The sequence below is a fragment of the Cupressus sempervirens genome, chromosome 10, assembly GCF_028749045.1.
Source record: "Cupressus sempervirens isolate cs-2001-9-10 chromosome 10, ASM2874904v1, whole genome shotgun sequence".
Classification (NCBI taxonomy): Eukaryota; Viridiplantae; Streptophyta; class Pinopsida; order Cupressales; family Cupressaceae; genus Cupressus; species Cupressus sempervirens.
Window position 1 is genome coordinate 758319651 of NC_143127.1, and position 21257 is coordinate 758340907.

At 34.6% G+C, this 21257-nt stretch overlaps 1 protein-coding gene across 1 annotated transcript; it reads right to left on the reverse strand.

Moving 5' to 3' along the window:
- Window positions 1-12551: 12551 nt before the first annotated feature.
- On the reverse strand, window positions 12552-17222 carry LOC149536080 (uncharacterized). Its single transcript, XM_089806225.1, has 2 exons — window positions 15201-17222; window positions 12552-14705 (listed from the first exon to the last, which is right to left on the reverse strand). The coding sequence occupies exons 1-2, from the start codon at window positions 17220-17222 to the stop codon at window positions 12552-12554; spliced, it is 4176 nt and encodes a 1391-aa protein (XP_089662351.1).
- Window positions 17223-21257: the final 4035 nt, after the last annotated feature.

The following is a 21257-nucleotide window of genomic DNA, read 5'->3' on the forward strand; positions in this document are numbered from 1 at the left end:
TATTGGCATTATTTTAGATGTTTTGAAATGTATTTAATTTATGTATTTATTACAATGTTGAATGATTAGATTAGATGTAAATTCATTGTTTAAACATGTAATTACAAATATATATTAATTTCAAATAACTAGTGATTAATTATCTATATTAGTTTGTAAACCATATAACAAAGAAAGTATTTAAACTAACTATAACCTTGACCTAACCATATAGTTCTGTACAATAAAACCCTAAATATATAACTAAGTATTTAATTAGGTAACACCCCGCCAAGGGATCCAAACACAAAACTTAGTATTTAATGATTTTACTTATTATATTGTACTTTGTTTCATGGATCAAAAATGGATGATGTAAACTATTTTATAAATGTATATTCTTTCAGCTTTTCATACCCTGTGACATGTACAGTGGATGATTGTACATTCTGAATTAATTTGCCAAGTGGCATTCAGAACAAATGTATATTATTTAAATGGATTGAACTCAAGTAGTTATTCTTTCATGTGAATGTGTTATTAATTTTACTTCTAGTACTTATAATTATTTAAAAATAAAATGTAAATGTGCTCGTTAAGGAATCGTTAAGTAATGTAATCTCTTATGTTTTTAATGTAAATTATTGTACATGTTATTGCTTGCTTAGTAACACTTTAGATTAGTTCTTTGGATCCCTTGGTTGGGTGTCATTTAGGATGAACTATAATCCCAATTTTAACCAAAACTCTAATCATAACCCTTACTATCATCCTAACCATAATCTTAATTTGCTAAAACCTACACCCTAATATATAAATAATTGAATAACTATCCTAAGAACCAAGTACTAATTATAAATGTCAAACCATAATTATAACCTTAAATGATAAACTATTATCCTAGAGGAGCATCATATCTACATCTACATGTCATATGAATCTAAAAACATTTACATATCTAATTACATCATTTATTGCATAGGAAGGATTTAAAAATTTCATTATATTATCTATGCATATCATATCAAAAGAATCATATAGACACATGTCATTTACTACATCCATCATAGATAATCAAGAAGGGTACTTCGGTAAATTTATATATGACACGATATTATAAGAAAAGAAAAACACCATATAGGAGCATCTCATGTATAAACTAAAAAAATTGATCATGACACATGTAATGAGATTAAATAAGATTTGTAATCATCACATATACTATCAATGTATGAGGGTGATATAATCAAAATATCAAAAAATGAGTGATATCAGAGCATTATCAATATCAAGGTCTCAAAATGATACATCATAAAAAAATAAAAGAAGAAGAAGGAATCAGGCATCTAACTAAATAACCCTCCCTCACCATCAAAAGGTGGAGGTGGAACATCAATGCGAGTAGGAGGGACTACGCCCTTGGATGCCTAAGAATATATAAAGAAGTGGATAACTTTTCTTTCCACTATAATAGTTGTTGAGTATTCATCATAATAGTAAGCCTCTCTAGAGTTATGATAAGTGGCCTCACCCTGTGTAATCCTTAGTTGAGAAGTTAGCTCTGCAATTTGCCTATCATGATCAATTACCATGCTAGCTCAAATGACCACCTATGTCTAGACTATCACCTGGTACTGTGCTACTCTCAATATTCTCTAGAGACCCCTAATGACATCTTCTTATGTGGGCTCTCCTTTGGCTTCCTGCTCCAAAGGCCCATGATAAAACATCAATAATTTAATATAAAAAATCAATTTTAAAAAAGGGGGCATTGATTCATTAATTAATCCTAACATAATTAATCAAATCAAGTTTTTAAATCCTATGGCTAGAACTACTAATTAAATGAAAAAATTAAAATGATCAATTATCCATATCATCACCAATAGAAAATGAAATTAATTCCCACCAATAAAGCTTAATCATGTATTGATCAATCAAGGATTAAACCTCCACCACTCATGGAGAATGAATCCAGACCATTGAACTCCCAAAGATTTTTATAAATGTGCCATCAACTCAAGCTTTTTGAGATATCCACATTTTTTGTAATAAGGTAATGGAAATCATTCTAGGTGATTTGCAAGCGCTTCTGAGTGAATTATAGGCATTTGAGAGCTAATCCATATTACAAGATCATAATCTCATTACACTTTATAGCTTTCTAGCATCATGTAGGGTTTATTTAGTGTGACTCGAGTTCATGATTACATCCATTTTATGATTACATGTGCCTAATTTACAAAATATTAAACCTTGACATTAAGTTTTAAATTCTAATTATGTCAAGTCTAACCCTTATCCTAAACCTTTATATCCTAAATTCTTAACCCTTAGACTAAGTAAGTTATCCTAAATGCTAAACCTTTATCCTAAAAATAATCATAAATGCTAAGCCCTTCTCCTCATTCTAAATAAAAATATTAAGCTTAAATGTTAAACCCTAATCTTGACCTTAACTATGATTTACATGTATAAGGTTAGGGTTTAACATTTAACATTTATGATTAGGATCTAGTATTAGGATTTGTATTCAATTCTAGAATATAAATAGGATCTAAGTATTATAATTTAGATTTTATAAGTATATTTAGATTTATGATTAAGGTTTATAATTAAGGTTTATAATTAAGATTTATGATTAAGGTTTATAATTAAGGTTTATATCCAGCAACTCATTAAAACACCTTAAGAAAAATGATAATTTATGAAGTTGCTTCCACCTACAAATCAGAATTATGAAAACATATTTTATTAATTTTGAAACTACTGAGGCTAATGTTTGGATGAGCCAAGAGTAGTTCGTAGGTGGAAGACAAGTAAGCATCCAAAAGTCATTATAAAATATGTGATCAAGTAATATAATACAAAGTTTTCTAATATTAAAATGACTTTGGTCATAATTAGAAAATGCAATTAATATAACACATTCCAACATAGAGATTTAGAGGGAAGAAAAGTTCTATTAGCTCAATATTCATAACAATCATTAAATGATAAGTTAAGATTTAAATTACTAAAGAAGATAAATTATAAGTTTAAGTATTATGATTAGGATTAGGATTATGATTAGAATCATGACTATTATGGTTAGGGATAGGGTTCATGTATTAGAATTAGGATCTAGACTTATAACTTTTGCATTAGCAGATAATATTTAGGATGAACTATAATCATAAATAGATAAAAAATCATAATTCTATCTCTAAGCTTTCATTCTAATTGTAACATTAACTCTCATCCTAATGCCATCTATTATATATCCTTTAAACAATAGCACCATAATAAATATCTAAAACTTAAATATAATTCTAACTAGAAAACTACAATCCTAGGTAAACCCTACCAATAGTCATAATCATTATAATAATTTTAAGCTTAGCCATCATGAAAACCCTAAACATAAGAAAATTCTAAACCATAACCTTGCCATAATCTTAAGTTTGTTTGATTATGAGATGAACATATAATCCATAATGAGAATACAATCCCCCAGTGTCACAAAATAAGTGTACATAAAAATTGATCTAGCTACTTGAATATAGAAAAGGGAAACAATTTTGAGACAAAAAACCCTAAAACAAACAACATATTAGAAGTTTCATTCTTAGTCCCCCTACCAATTTCTTCATACTTTCCTTCCATAATCTTAATTATCCTCATTTTTATCTCATCTTATCCTTATATTTCTTAATGATTTTGTGCATTTCCTCACAAGTTTATTAGGCCAAATAAATGCATAAATAGTGTTGAATAACAAATATTATAGGAGTATCAAAATATATTTTCCCTTTCTATAAGGTTAGTTAGGGGTCTAGGACAGAAACATATAATTGTAATATTTTTTTCGACAAGACTTTAAAAACTAAATAGAATAGGAATATAACTACTCAAGCATTCAATATAAAATATTAATAATAAAAAAATCACTACAATATATTTCATAAAGTAATTCCATTTAGGATCTAGATCACAATCTAACAAAACAATGGTTAAACTATTGGGCACTTTCACATCCTTTTCCTTAATATCAAAAACATGTTCCCTTGAACTTGCATAGACAAAACAAGTTCGTATCTAACATTAAAACCAGATTTATATAGTTGATTTATTAATATAGTCTTTTGGAGTATTATTTTATGATTAGACTTAAATTCAATATAATGTTCAATCGGCCTTAACATTAAAGTTTACTTAAGTGTTTAACTTTATTTATTTAATTGATATGGTTTTAAAGATCTGCGCATTTATATAATTGATATTTTGGATTTAAATTTTATTAAATAGTAATTTTGTCATTTTTTATGTTTTTTAAACATATATGTAGATTATATTTGATGGACCCATTACCACCCCCTCCCCCTTCCCCACCCCCACCTCCACCCCTCCATCTCCACCTCCACCTCCACCCCCACCTCCACAATCACCTAGTCCTCCTCCACCACCCATTGCAGATGATCTACGAGAGACCATGAGGTGTAACCTTAACGACCTCATGCAAGATATTCAAGCTATTAGACGCGAGGCACACCCCCGTCCTCACCTACTAAGCCTTGCAGATAGCATGCAAGGCATCATTCACACCATACAACATCTAGATTGTGAGGTTGATTCATTTAGATTATGGAGGAAAAACATGCGTGCCTTCTATTTCGATGGCTTATCATATAAACAGGTCCATAACCTCAAAATAGGTAAAGGGCATTTTCAAAGATATTTTATAAACCCTAAGACGGGTGAGGAGATTGATGAGAAGAAGCCTCATATTTCTATTAGATAGTGCACACATCCACACATAGCAACACACTTTTGGGAGCAGTGGTGGATGGTATTTGACCATCCACCACACACTAATCATGAGGTGCCTATGTACTTCCTTAGGAAGCTATGGGCTAAGTTTGAATTGGGTTTGAAACCAAATTATGTTGATATCAAATCATTTTAGGGGGTTGGTGGAGGGATGCCTCAGGATAGGCCTGGGGCAAAGCTGAGTGATAGAACAAGAAACTGTAGGTGACCTCAACCCCTTGTACCTCTTCCTATGCCCGTTGTACTAGCTCCACACCATCATTAGGTAGTTTCATCTGCTCTTACCTCTTTGAGTGCCCTTTCGGGCAATTTACTACAGCAACAGATGCAAGTGACACATGCTCGTCCACTTGGACATATTTGTACTACTGTGGAGGCATATGCAAAGGCCTCGAGAGTGATGCTGATGCAACACACGATGACCATTATGTTGAGGGTGCTGATTTTGATGATGATGTATACGCTGCCCACGGTGATGGTAGTGATGAGATTAGTGTGTCATCATTTGTTGACCTCATACAGGGAGAGCTCGGAGACAGTCAAGAGCATCAGGTAAAATTTTAATTTTAATTTTAATATAAAGTACATAATTATTTACTTTCTACATACATGTGTAATTGTATTAACCATATTAATTTGGAGTTTTGAAATAATAGAGGACAAATGATACTATTCCTCCTAGGAGGCAATATAGTCTTTTTTCGAGACCTACAGACGTTTGCATCCCTCATATGGTACACACTTTGAATTACATTGTAAAAATGTACATTCAAACTCAAATTTAATAACATGTGCTCATAGTTTCTATTTATTTTATTTTGTAGGGATTGTCTGGTGCTACACAGTTTGATGTTAGCAGAGGTCCTGATCCAGTTAGCATTGAGGCACAACCTCAAATACATATGTTATGAACTTTTGACTGAAGACAAATAATTTGTACTATTTTTATTTATGTACATTATTATTAACTTATAATCTGAACAATTTTGACTCATTTATATATTTCATGTGTTTTGATTTTACGAACAGGAGACAGATCATACTCATCCATACAAGCCTCGATATAGTTTATTTTTGACTCCATCTTTTGATCATCATGCTAGCATACCTGTTGACACATTTGTGACAGTGGTGACTAATCAGGTATGATATACATACATGTTTTTATAATGTATAAAAAATTTAGTGTACAAATTATGTACTTTTTAGTTTACGTACTTTGTAATTATTCATGTATATATAATTTTGACTCAACATTTATGTATCCATAATTTTAGGACTATGTCGCAATGAGTGTTGCTTAGAGTACGAGACTCAACCAAATGGAGGTACCTACATCATCCTTTGAGGTCAGTATTGTGATTTATGTACATATGTAGTTCATTAAATGCTCTTTATCAAATTTTAAAAATGTGTGTATTGTAAATTATAGGACCTCACCACTGTTGCATTTGGTAGCTTTCCCAGTGCACCTCCTCCTATCACACAGGATGATCCATCTACCTCACAGGGTGTTCCACATGATGAGACAACTCATATTACACAGGATGATCCATCTGAGTCCTCTTCGTGTGGAGTAAAGAGGACATTCAATCAGATAGATTAGGTCTTCATGACACCTTTAGATTGTGTTTTTATGGCATACATTGTTTATTTTGATACACTTTGCATTAGGACAGTTAACTGTATTATATGTATTTTTTAACTTCATAGATCATGTTATGACATGTTAGACCATGTACTATTTTTTTACGACTTCTTATCATGCTAGTGTATGTAGTATATATTATTACGCTTCATCATGTTTTAAGTATTCAAACCATTTTCTTTGTTGCAACATATTTTATTCATGAAAATATGACACATTTTGTAAGTATAAATGCTACGTGAACAATAATTTTAACTATTTATAGAGCATTAGTACTAATATCAAAAAGATTATTGGATAAATATCACATCAAATTCATGCATTGAGATTCATACAAATAAATTTGACCTACTAAATTATAAATATTTTTCATCCTAAAAATTCAAATTTATAAAATTTAGGTAAAGATTGAAGTTTTTTTTATGAAATGATGGATGATACCCTTCCTTTCACACATTTTCTCATCAAGGCTATGTACGCATGTTCATACGATTATGTACCTAGGAAAATCATGTACCTAGATGGTTCCTTGTAACTTTGACTTAGGTTTTCTTACATCCCAAGTAATTAAATAACCAATTGAGGTAGTTTTAATGTGTCCTAATTGGTCCTAATATATTCTAAGGTTTTGCAATGGGTCCTGGGGCCACTTACAATCTATTATAACCCCTTATGATACATTAGAATCATTAACATCCCATTTGTGTGTCCTATTATAGTTTATGTGTTCTAAGGGATCTTAATAGACCCTAAGATGTCCTAGGACCACTAAGAACCCATTATGAACCTTCATGATATATTAAGACCACAGTTTTAAATCCAAGAGGAAACATTAAGACTGATTACAACCACTTAGGAACTATTATAATGCCTTTGGACATAGTAGTGTATCGTATGATGGTGAATGAGGGGTTATAATTGGTTCTTATGAGTCCTAATGGCCCCTAATGGATTATAAGGGTTCCTAACGGGTCCTAAAAGGTCATGGGACCACTTAAAACACGTTAGAACCCCTTAAGACACATTAAGACTCATTAGGGCATATTATAACCCATTAGTGTGTCTTAAATGCCCCTTAAGATTATCTAAGAAGCATTAATGGATTTTAATATGTTTTAAATGGTCATAATGTGCACCCTAAACAATATTAATGGGTTTTCAAACCACATAGGACCAATTGTGATCTATTGTGAGATATTAGGACCACTTAGGATACATTACTATGTCTTGCAATGGTTAATGTGTTATAAGAGGTTTTAATGGGGTCTAATGGGTCCTAATGTGTACAAGTGGATCCTAATGTGTCCTAATGAGACCTAATGTGTACTAATGGGTCCTAATGTGTACGAGTGGATCCTAATGTGTCCTAATGAGACCTAATGTGTACTAATGGGTCCTAAAAATCCCTAATGTCCCCTTAGAACATATGACTCATTAAGGCACATTAGACCTCTAAATGGTGTCCTATAATGACTAATATGCTATAAGGGCTCATAATGGGTCATAATGGTTCTTAGGAGGTTGTAATTGGTCTCAAGGATTCCTAGAACCACTTAGGACCCACTAAAACTCCTTAAGAAAAAATTGGACTGAATAAGACACATTACAACCCTAAAGTGTATTCAATGATGATTAATGTGTTCTAAGGGTTCATAAAATCTGTTAATGGCATGAATGGGTTCCAAGGAGTCATAATGGGTCCTAAGTTTTCTTATGACCACATATGACCCATCAAAACCTCTTGGAAATATTAGAATGTACTAGGACACATTAAGAAAGGTTACTTTTAGGACTTATAACCCTTTCTGATAAATTACAAGAACTTATAATCCTTTTTGATAAATTTCAAGCACTTATAACCCTCCTCATATCCCTCCCTCCCTCTCTTTCCCTCTCTTCCTTCTTCCCTCCCTCTCACTTAACATGGTTAACATGGTTAAACATACATGTCAATTATCAACATAACAATAGCATATAATCAATACAATGAGTAATGATCTTTAAATTATCATGTACAAGTTAAGGGTTATTAATTACAATCAATAGTAATTTGAAACTTCAAACAAACATTAAATATAAACATGCTTGAATGTAAAAGTAATGGAAAAAAATAGGATACCATTACTTAAATTGATAATTAATTTATAATATCAAGTGCACACCTTTAACTTTCAAATAGAAGTAAACTCCTATTTTTAAATTTGTTTGTACAACATATTTCACAATATATGTAAGACAATGTCAATGATAAATATATAGAAGTGAACTCAAAATATAAAATTGGTTCAACACATCTCTTCAAATGAAGTCCTGTAAAATAAAATTGTAAAACAAAAACACATGTTAATAAACACATAAATTAATATGAGGTATTTGAACTATGTAAATATATGTGTAATTTATATGTACTCACTATGTGGAATTGCACAAGATGTTGATGCTCAATCCACTTTAACACTTAATTTTGCATAAATTGTAATTGAGACCTGAATAAGAGGAATATATATAAGTTCTCTAATTTGGTATTGACAGTGCAAACATACATGTAATTAAATTATATAAGTACATATATAAAAATAACATAATAAAGAAAAAACTTACATGTGTTTGATTTAAATGTAGTCATCCCACTATACTATCTGTATCCTCTCTCTTTTGCAATGCATCTATGATTGTCTCATGCTTGTCCATTGAAATTGTCCATAATACCTTATTGGCGGGTCTCCCTTTGTATCTTTCTAATCTGATATTAATTGCCACAACCAAATGAGAATAGTGTAAAATCTTTTTTTTGGATTGGTAGTCTTCAAATGCTGGTAAACCATTTCTTCTTGTTAGGTATTTGTGTAGCCAAGTGCCAACTACAATGATAGACCCAACTGGATACTCAAAACCATCATCGTCTACTTGATGACATATCAATTTTTTCTTATGTTCCACATATCTAGCAAGCTAATACTCAGTCTGTTCATCATTATTACTAGGCACAATAACAACATAAAAATGTCCTACAAGATAAGGTAAATTACAAAAACACTTTAATCACATGAGCACATATGCAAATTATATAAATTGAAGCATGAGATCACAACAAAATCTAATTAAATTGTGCATACTAGGTTCTATGAGGTCTAAAATATGATCATAGTATTCTGATGCAAAAGTAACATTTTGGCCTTCATTTACTATATCATCTTGAAAATGCGTGTCAATAGATGCTAATGATTTTTGTTGCCAATCTTCAACCTATTTTGTATTCTCGCATTCTTCCCATTCACCTGTAAGACAAAATTAACAAAAACAAGCAAGCTCCCTAGTCCATATAGTCCAAGTGTTAGAATCTAAACTCCTAAATCAATGCCATTTGGTTGACCCACTAATTGTATCATAGTAATATCTTGAAAGGATATTCTTTTCTTCAACTAGGTAGAAGAAACATTTGATTGTAGAGTTCTGACTTGATCCCATGTATAAATATTTGTTACACCATTCGACAATCTCATGTGCATTTTTGAATTTAGCTTTTTCCTCAAATTTTAATTGCTCTCTAGTAAGGGCTCTCCTCACACATGCATTGACACCATTATGTTCTCCTTTACCATGTCTAGCTTGAAAAAAAACTCCACACATGTTGGATGTTAGTTTTCCTATGTGTCCTACTCAACCAATAGAACATTCTAGCATTCTTGAATTGTCCTGTACAATTATCTAACCATATCTAGTGTTGTGTAATTTGAATTTGTCTCTCTTTTAAATTATCATAAAAGATGTTGAAACAATATTGGACAAACTTAGATGAATGGAGTTTATTATCACTCATATAAAAATGGCACTCTCTCAATATTTTTCGATCCTCCTTTGTACTATCAAGTGCATGCCTATAAACTATATGAACATAAATTGTTACTTGCACTCAATTGTTATAATGTGGTTGTACCTCTTCTTGTGGTGCAAGTGTGTAGTTCTCTACAAAGTCAACAACTAAAAGTATAGTACCAATTGGAAATGTATTCTTACATATGCGAACTTGTCCATCAAGCCATATAGCATATTGAGAGTGTTTAACATATTTTGGTATGATCACACTCTTAAAATAATCCATAAATGCATGACAACTAACTTTATCTGTAACTAGATCACACCTTCTTCCAATCTTCCCATCCTTCAATAGATATTCAATAGTCTTGAGTATTTTTACCTCAACTAATTGTTGTCCAAAAGTAGTCAAAGTATTTTCATGCAAACATTCATCTAACAAAGAAAGATTTCCACACATATCACATGTACCAGAAAGACATGCATTGAAAATAAAGTATGGATCATTAGGTGGCTTACAAAACAAACTTGATATGAAATCCTTTATAGTTTGAGGTGGTATTTTGATGCAGAGTTACACACCGAAAGTGTACTCTTGGTCTAGATTGCACTTAGACCCTTCAAACAAGCCAAACTTGCTTCTAGCCTTAGGGAATCCTTAAAGGACCTTCCACTCTTGGCAAATAACCTTCTCACAAGGTTTGACAACCTTCTCAATGCAAGGAACAGGTAAGCAAAGTCTGCTCCCAATTTGTCTTTAGGAATAGTATCCCTCAACTAGGCCAAAACAAGGATCTATGCCTTAGGCCTCTCAACCACTTGATCTGATGATCAACACACCTTCACATATCCCAATGTACTCTGAATCAACAACTTTTCAGATTCCCACACTTCTGTAATACACCCAACCAATACCTACCTAGTGAATCCTAGTAGGCCAGCAAAACCTGAAATTCAGCAATATCTTTTGATTTCCCCAAATGACTTGGAAAATAAACTAGAGTTTCAGATACCCTTTTGACTCCCCTTAAAGACCTCCAAATCTTAAAATCTCACTCCACTCCAGCATATCCCAACCTATGCAAAACACGCAGACCTAATAGGCCTAATTAGGCTTGGTTTGTTAAGCAAGTGCAAGGAAATGGGTACACAGAATAAGATACTGACTTGGATGGTGTTAGGGAAGGTCTAAGACTTCCAATTCAACCCTTGGTTGCACTCCAATCAACCGAACTTCACAATTCTACTTCCAAATCTGAATTCCTAGTTCAAATTCTATGCCTAACTTGAACTAGGGCATCATTGAAACTTGGACTCCCACCATAGAAACTACTCCTACTCCTAGAATCAACAAATGGTACATGTCTTCTCTCAGATTATTGGGTTTTGTACCCCTGAGGCCAATTAGGTGCACTCTAATGGCTCATTCGCACAAAACCCTGATTTTAAGGAGGGTTTGGGACTGGTTTCACCCAATTTGCTCTAACTTTGTCCAAACTCCTTCAAATCACTCCAAATAAAATGCAATGAGTCAGTGGGACATGAAACTCTGCAAATCCACCATTGAACTTCTAGTCTCATGTCCGTACCACACGTGCAACCTCTGAAAGCAGCGAATTAAATAGGAAAATAGGGAGTTCTTTATTCATTCAATGAAAAATTCGTACAATGAAGTTCCCCTGTTCTTTTGGGAAGAGGATCAATGTATTTATAGCCTAATGACACCTAAAAACCGACCTCCAAGGTAGTTAGAGGTCGAATGCAACTAATTTGCAAAAGTTGCACAATTTTTTGCAAAAGTTGTCAGCAACTTTTTGCAAAACTGCCGATATGAGCAACTTTTCATTTGAAGACTTCAAAACACATTCTAAACTTGATATTATTGAGCATCATGGCTATTTATGCCATATGACACCCTCCTAAACACCTAAAACATATATACCCTATAGGCTACTTACATCCTTGGTTTATAGGGTCACCAAATAGGATGAAGTGCCTACACAAATGGGCTCATACTTATTCAAACCTTTCATAAAACTTCATGAAACCTCTAATTACATCCAAAGAGGTATGAGGAAGGATCTCCCATGTAAAACCAATGAGTATTTCCATTACATGCTATTACATGCCAAGTTAGGCCATGTGGAACCATAACAAGTAATACCAAGAACAACCAAAATGAAACACAATCAACTGAAACTATCATTGTAACCATCATGGCCCTTGACTAGATGAAGAATGAAGACAAGATGGAGTTTTATCCATTCCTCCAATACCAAGCTTTGTGCTCTGCACCATACTACCCCTCTCCAAAAGAACTCAAGTCCCTTGAGTTGGGAATGGTGTTAAATTGATAGCCTGCTTTCTCTATCTCTGCTTGAGTCATCCATGTTGCATCCTCCTCAGGTAACCCAGCCCATTTGACCAGGTAGGTATAGTATGTGCCTCTTCGTGTCTCCATAGAAACTCTCTTGTCCAATATGCACTCAATTTGGAGTTTATGTGTCTTTGGCAATGCAACATCAGTAACCTGCTCTTCCAGACCTGTACCTGCATCCACAATATCAGTAGGTTCTTTGAAAGCAAACAAATCAGAGATATTAAAGATTGGTGACAATCCAACATCCGGTGGCAATTCAATTTTGTATGCATTGTTCCCACATTTTTGTAGGATCTTAAATGGACCAATTTTCTTTGCCATCAACTTGGTATGCTGTCCCTTTGGCATCCTATCCTTCTTCAAATGGACCATGACAAGGTCTCCAACCTTGAACTGCAAATCCCTTCTTTTCTTGTTGGCATGTTCTCTGTACTTATCTGCAGATTTAGACAGTCTGTCTTTCACTTGGTGTTGTACCTCCTTCATCACTTGTGCAAAGTCTTGAGCTTGGGCACTTCTCCTCTCCATCTGACTGACATCCCTTAACTCTAGTACTCCCCTTGGGTGTTCACCATAAACAATTTGGAATGGTGTCAAACCAGTACTTCTATTTACTGAATCATTGTATGCATATTCAGCTTGTGGTAATATGTTATCCCATGATCCACCATATTGTTGTGCCAAGCATCTTAGTAGGTTCCCTAGTGACCTATTTGTTACCTCAGTCTGCCCATCTGATTGAGGGTGATAGGCAGAAGAAAAATTAAGGTTTGTTCCAAGTCTTTTCCAAAGAGTCCTCCAAAAATGTCCTAGGAACTTGGAGTCTCTGTCTGAAACAATAGACCTTGGTAAACCATGGAGTCTTACCACTTCTTTGAAGAATAGACCTGCAATGTTTGAAGCATCATGTGTAGTTTTGCAAGGGATAAAGTGAGACATTTTGGAAAATCTGTCAACAACCACAAACACACTATCATTTCCTGCCTTAGTTTTTGGTAATCCCAATACAAAATCCATGCTTATTGAATCCCATGGTTTGTCAGGGATAGGTAGAGGAGTATAAAGCCCTACATTTGATGAGTGCCCTTTAGCCTTTTGACAAATTATACAAGATTCCACAAACTTTCTTACATCGGTCTGCATTTTTGGCCAATGGTAGAATCTCCTAACTTGCTCAAGTGTTTTGTCTAATCCAAAATGACCAGACATGCCCCCACTATGTTTTTCTTTGATTATATTCTCTCTATATGATCCCCTAGGAACACATAATTGTCCCCCCTTAAACAATAAACCATCTTGAATTAAAAAATCAGAGAACTCTGTGTGATACCTGCCTTCCATGCTTTGGCAAACTTTATAAATCTCTTTGAAATCCTCATCTTGGCTGTATAGATCCTTCATACCTTCTATGCCAACGGTTTCAAGTTCAATTGATTGAACTAGGAGGTTTCTTCTGCTTAGGGCATCAGCAACTTTGTTTGTGATCCCTTTCTTGTGCTTGATTGAGAAAGTATATGCTTGGATGAACTCCATCCACTTCATGTGCCTTTGATTCAATTTTTCCTGCCTGTTAAGAAAGCTCAAAGCCTGATTATCAGTAAAAACAATAAACTCCTTGGGAAGTAAATAATGCCTCCATCTTTTTAAGGATTGGACCATAGCATACAACTCTAGATCATATACTGAATATTTCTGCTTTGCTTCATTTAACTTCTCACTAAAGAAGGCTATTGGTCTGCCCTCTTGACTCAATACACCACCAATAGCTTTAGTGCTTGCATCACATTCTATGACAAACACTTTGTTGAAATCAGGGAACTTTAGGACTGGTTCTTGTGCTATCTTCTGCTTCAGCATTTGGAAAGATTCTTCTGCAGCATTAGTCCATACAAAATGACATTTCTTGCCCCCCTTAATGGTATCCACCATTGGAGCAGATATCCCACTAAAATTCCTTATGAATTTTCTATAAAAATTACATAAACCATGGAAACTTTTAACCTCACTAGCAGTGGTAGGAGATGGCCAATTTATTATAGCTTCTACTTTGGATGGATCCATTTTCAAAGAGTCCTTAGAAATAATGAAACCAAGAAATATCAGTTCATCCTTCACAAATATACACTTTTCCAAATTGATCTTGAGATCTTCCTCATGCAATCTTTTTAGGACCAAATCTAGATGTTTGAAGTGTTCCTCTTGATCCTTGCTAAACACTAGTATGTCATCTAGGTATACCACAACAAACTTGTTAAGGAAAGGCTTAAGTACCTCATTCATCAATCTCATGAAGGTACTTGGGGCATTTGATAGCCCAAATGGCATCACAAGCCACTCATAAAGACCCTCAGTTCTTTTAAGTGCTGTTTTCCACTCATCCCCTTTTCTGATCCTTATCTGATGGTATCCACTTTTTAAGTCTACCTTGGAGTAAATTTTAGCCCCTCCTAAACAATCCAACAAATCTTCCATTCTTGGCATGGGAAACCTATACCGGATGGTTATCTTGTTTATAGCCCTTGAGTCCGTACATAGCCTCCATGTTCCTTCCTTTTTAGGTGGAAGTACTGTAGGTACTGCACATGGACTCACACTCTTCCTAATCAGACCCTTAGACAGCAACTCTTCTATTTGTTTTGCTATCTCCTCATTCTGTTCTGGAGTCAACTTGTATGCAACCTTATTTGGTAAAGTGGCCCCTGGTATGAGGTCTATACAATGACTCACCTCTCTCTCTGGTGGTAAAGTAGATGGTACACTCCCTGCCACAATCCCATGATACTTGTTTAGCAAATCCCTAACCTCCTTGGGTCCTACATCATTTTTTTTCAAATCTGCTCTAGGCTTGACTAGGTTCCTTGATTCTTGTTTTGGTCTTACCACTATTGCAAAGCAGGGTGTGTCCTTTTCTTTTATAGTTTTGAGGAATTCCTTCTCCCCTACTAAAGCCACACTACTAACTATATGGTCTGATTTGCTATCATCAGGCAATGGCCTCATTGTATACTTAACACCTCCCTTAGTTATTGTATAAATGTTGGTTTCTCCATCATGCCTTGATTTTACATCAAACTGCCATGGCCTCCCTAATAAGAGGTGACATGCATCCATCTCAGTGACATCACACAAAACTTTATCAGAATACTCTCCTAATGTGAACTCCACCCAAACTTGTTCATTTACCAATGTTTGTTTGTCTTTTGTTAACCAAGAAGCTTTATAAGGGTATGGGTGTGGTATCCTAGGCAACTTTAATTTATCCACCATTTCTTTAGATGCTATATTGTCAGTTGATCCTGAATCCACAATTAACTTACATACCTTTCCTTTCACCTTGCAATGTGTCCTGAACAATGTTTTTCTCTGAGGTGGTTCTGCAGGTTGTGGTACCTTCAAAAGTGTCCTTTGCATCATGAGGCACTCTCCAGTTTCAGGATTAGCAAGTCTGGAGGTTGTGGTGTGATAGGATGAGATGCTTTGCCCATCCTCTTCTTCTTCTTGCAATAGATTAATTCTCCTATCTCCGGGTCTGCTGCTGTCTCCTCCTTTTTGGGGACATCTAAAGGATTGATGCCCTGTCTGATTGCAAATAAAACACCTTCCAGTGAAGACCTGGCCTCCTCTGTTCCTGTTGCCATTCCTTCCTCTATTGCCATTATTGCCTCTGCCTCTAAAAGATCCTCTTTGACTGGTATCAATATTCTGATTCTGATTTTCATCTCTGAAACCAGAGCCTCTGCCTTGAAATCTGCCCCCTCTTCCTCTGAAATTATTGCTACCTCCTCTTCTGTTGGTGTTTGAATCACCTCTCCTCTTATGCTTCTCTTCAATCTTCAATGCAAGATTAAAACACTGGTGTATAGACTCCAAATTCACCAATGTCAATTCATCTTGAATAGAATACTTCAAGCCACTTACATATCTGGCTAGTTTTTGTTTATTTGTCTCATTGACCTTGGCTCTCAATGTCAAGTTATGGAACTCTTGTGTGTATGTGCTCACATCAAGATCCCTTTGTTTAAGGTTATGCAACCTTTGGTTCACAAGGATTTCATAATCCTCGGGCACAAACTGCCTCTTGATCTCTGCTCTCATTCTTTTCCAAGTAGTTATGGGCTCCTTGCCATCCTCAGCCCTCTCATTCTGAACAAAATTCCACCAGCTTAGTGCTGCACCCTTCAACTTAGTCTTGGCAATCTTCACTTTTTGGCTTGGTGGAATGTGGTCACATTCAAAGTGATTGTCCATGGCTTCAAGCCAATCAATGCATTCATCAGGATTGAGTTTTCCTTGAAACGTAGGGATCTCTCCACCCTTGACTCCCATCCTTTCTAGTGCTTGCAAGAGAGGCCTTTGATCAGGTGGTACTACTGCTGCATTGTCATCTTGCTCCACCTCTTCATTTTCTGATTCATAGTTTTCTCCTCTCTTCAACTTGCCCTTGAGTCTCTCCAACTCTCTCTTGACTGCTCTGTTCTCTTCTCTAAAGGCCCTACTTTCAGCCATTTGTTCTTGTACTATCTTGGCTAGTTCTGCATTTGTGACCCTCAGAGGGAGAATCCTCTCTGGTCCATCTTCTCCTTCAGACATGATGAAAACAGGTCTTCGCCTGCTCTGATACCACCTTGATGCAGAGTTACACACCGGAAGTGTACTCTTGGTCTAGATTGCACTTAGACCCTTCAAACAAGCCAAACTTGCTTCTAGCCTTAGGGAATCCTTAAAGGACCTTCCACTCTTGGCAAATAACCTTCTCACAAGGTTTGACAACCTTCTCAATGCAAGGAACAGGTAAGCAAAGTCTGCTCCCAATTTGTCTTTAGGAATAGTATCCCTCAACTAGGCCAAAACAAGGATCTATGCCTTAGGCCTCTCAACCACTTGATCTGATGATCAACACACCTTCACATATCCCAATGTACTCTGAATCAACAACTTTTCAGATTCCCACACTTCTGTAATACACCCAACCAATACCTACCTAGTGAATCTTAGTAGGCCAGCAAAACCTGAAATTCAGCAATATCTTTTGATTTCCCCAAACGACTTGGCAAATAAACTAGAGTTTCAGATACCCTTTTGACTCCCCTTAAAGACCTCCAAATCTTAAAATCTCACTCCACTCCAGCATATCCCAACCTATGCAAAACACGCAGACCTAATAGGCCTAATTAGGCTTGGTTTGTTAAGCAAGTGCAAGGAAATGGGTACACAGAATAAGATACTGACTTGGATGGTGTTAGGGAAGGTCTAAGACTTCCAATTCAACCCTTGGTTGCACTCCAATCAACCGAACTTCATAATTCTACTTCCAAATCTGAATTCCTAGTTCAAATTCTATGCCTAACTTGAACTAGGGCATCATTGAAACTTGGACTCCCACCATAGAAACTACTCCTACTCCTAGAATCAACAAATGGTACATGTCTTCTCTCATATTATTGGGTTTTGTACCCCTGAGGCCAATTAGGTGCACTCTAATGGCTCATTCGCACAAAACCTTGATTTTAAGGAGGGTTTGGGACTGGTTTCACCCAATTTGCTCTAACTTTGTCCAAACTCCTTCAAATCACTCCAAATAAAATGCAATGAGTCAGTGGGACATGAAACTCTGCAAATCCACCATTGAACTTCTAGTCTCACGTCCGTACCACACGTGCAACCTCTGAAAGCAGCGAATTAAACAGGAAAATAGGGAGTTCTTTATTCATTCAATGAAAAATCCGTACAATGAAGTTCCCCTGTTCTTTTGGGAAGAGGATCAATGTATTTATAGCCTAATGACACCTAAAAACTGACCTCCAAGGCAGTTAGAGGTCGAATGCAACTAATTTGCAAAAGTTGCACAGTTTTTTGCAAAAGTTGTCAGCAACTTTTTGCAAAACTGCTGATATGAGCAACTTTTCATTTGAAGACTTCAAAACACATTCTAAACTTGATATTATTGAGCATCATGGCTATTTAGGCCATATGACACCCTCCTAAACACCTAAAACATATATACCCTATAGGCTACTTACATCCTTGGTTTATAGGGTCACCAAATAGGATGAAGTGCCTACACAAATGGGCTCATACTTATTCAAACCTTTCATAAAACTTCATGAAACCTCTAATTACATACAAAGAGGTATGAGGAAGGATCTCCCATGTAAAACCAATGAGTATTTCCATTACATGCTATTACATGCCAAGTTAGGCCATGTGGAACCATAACAAGTAATACCAAGAACAACCAAAATGAAACACAATCAACTGAAACTATCATTGTAACCATCATGGCCCTTGACTAGATGAAGAATGAAGACAAGATGGAGTTTTATCCATTCCTCCAATACCAATCTTTGTGCTCTGCACCATATTTTTATACCACATTCCTGCAACATTTCTTTACTATGCATGGTACCATGTATAGTTCGAAATACATCATAATGGTAATGAAATTGAATATGAGTTTTACAACAACATGTGATTCTTTCCTTGTTGATCCTTACATGCCATGGTTTACACTTTTCAAAAGATCTTTGATTAATGGTAATATTTAATACCTTACCATCTACAAATTTTCTAAACAATTCAGTTTGAGTCATGTCCAAAAGGTGTTTAGGATGTGGATCACGTATTTTTGACCCAATTCTCAATTTAAGAACATCTCTTGAATTAGGTGATACTCTTGTATTATCATGTCAAAAATTTTCAATCAAACTTTTGACTTCACTAGTAAGTTTCATATCACATCTTAGGAGTCTACCACTAGAAGTCCATAAAATATATGTTGGATCACATTCAAAGTTAACCCTTCTCTTTATAGCTCTTTCTAAAGTCTTACGATTCACATTAAGATATCCACTTATGTTGCTAATCAATCTTTTGTTAGATGTTGATTTGTTAACTAAAGCTATTGTTATGGCTCATCATACTGCATTCTTATCTTTAGACTGACTTCTCTTTTCAATAACATCAAAGGCACTAGCAAAATTGGATACAAATTTTTTTAAAGACTCATTTTTATTCTTGGGTTTTGCATACATTCCCAACCTTCTCATTACTTTTCGCATTTTAGACATTTTAATTAGTTGCAACATCAACTGACATTGAAACCCAAATTTCTTATTATAAAAAAAATGTCTATACAATCTATTAGCATGTGTCCTAATTTGTCTCCATGAAACCAATCCCTCAAGATTATCTAGCACATCATTAGGAATATAAAAATTATGTTTAGACACTTTACTATCATTCTGACATGTTTGTTCAGTAGTTGGTGTTTCTATGTCTATATCCATGCAATTTTTATTTTCAATTGACATTTCATTTTCATTGTTATTTGGGATTTGAATCTCATTTTCAAATTTTCTTGGTATTTCTTTCAGGGCATGCATTTCAATTGGAGTTTTTTGTGCATTATCATTTGACAATTTATTCTCATGAAGAAAATCTAAATCATTTAAATCGTAATCTGCTTCTAAAAAATCACCAATTTCATCACGAGAGAAAATTTGAGGGTTTGGAGACACACCTGTATTGAATGCATAATTAGAATGTGCACCTGAATTTTCTTGTATTGGGTTCTCTTCTTTGACCTCTTCATCCATCGTGGTATCCCCAATGTCTTTCTCCTTTGAAACATTGTTCAAGTCTCTAATTTTTTGTCTTCTCTCTCGTTGATGTCATGCTTCATTCTCTTTATTTGCTACAATCTCCTCATTTATCAAAACTTTTGCTTTCTTCTTTCTTTGTTGTTTTGATCCCATGCTTGCACCAATTTTGAATTTGAATCAGTAGCTTGCAAATTGTATAAGAAGACAAGAAAACATAATAACTATGATAGAATTCGCTGTTGTAGATCAAAATTGTTATTCAATCATTTGAATCATTGAAAGTCGATCTATGGTGCAACTTTTGGGGCCCAACAGGTACATACGAAGTGGGTAACCAATTTAAAAAAATTGGGTACCCGCTTATAAATCGGGTACCCAATTTTAAAAGAATCGAGTACTTGATTTTTAAATAATCGGGTACCCGATTCTTACAATGGTTGAAACACAATTGGGCACTCAATTTTTGAATTACAAATCGGGTGCTCGATTCTTGAGACATGAGCGAGAATTTGGTATGGCAAGTGACTTTTGCATGGGGTTTTCCCTTGGGGAAAGGCATGGCATAGGCTTGGTCCCACCAAGCCATGCCTTTATGATCCATGTTTTTCTAAGGCATTTAATTGATAATTTCTGGGATTGTCGTAATTTTTTTATAGTCATCCCCATTGAATTTTTTGATGAAACAAAAACCCATTATAGGTCTTACTATTCTAATTCCAAAAATGTAAATTTTATAGTGTTATTAGTTTATTTGCTATTTTTCCATTATTTATTAATCAAAGCTATCTCTTAAACATTAAAAAGTGACATTCACTAAAACTTTAATAACTTTTTTATTTTATAATTTTTCTTAAATTAATTTATATGTCATAAATCTACATACAATTCTTTTGAAGTTTTTTTTTTTTTGAAAAAAGTGAGATTTTGATCAAATTATGTTGTTTGTACACGAGAGGTTTTAAAATTTACCTTTATAGCCAATTAATAATTAATAAAAAAATTTTTTTCAATAAAATTTAAGGAA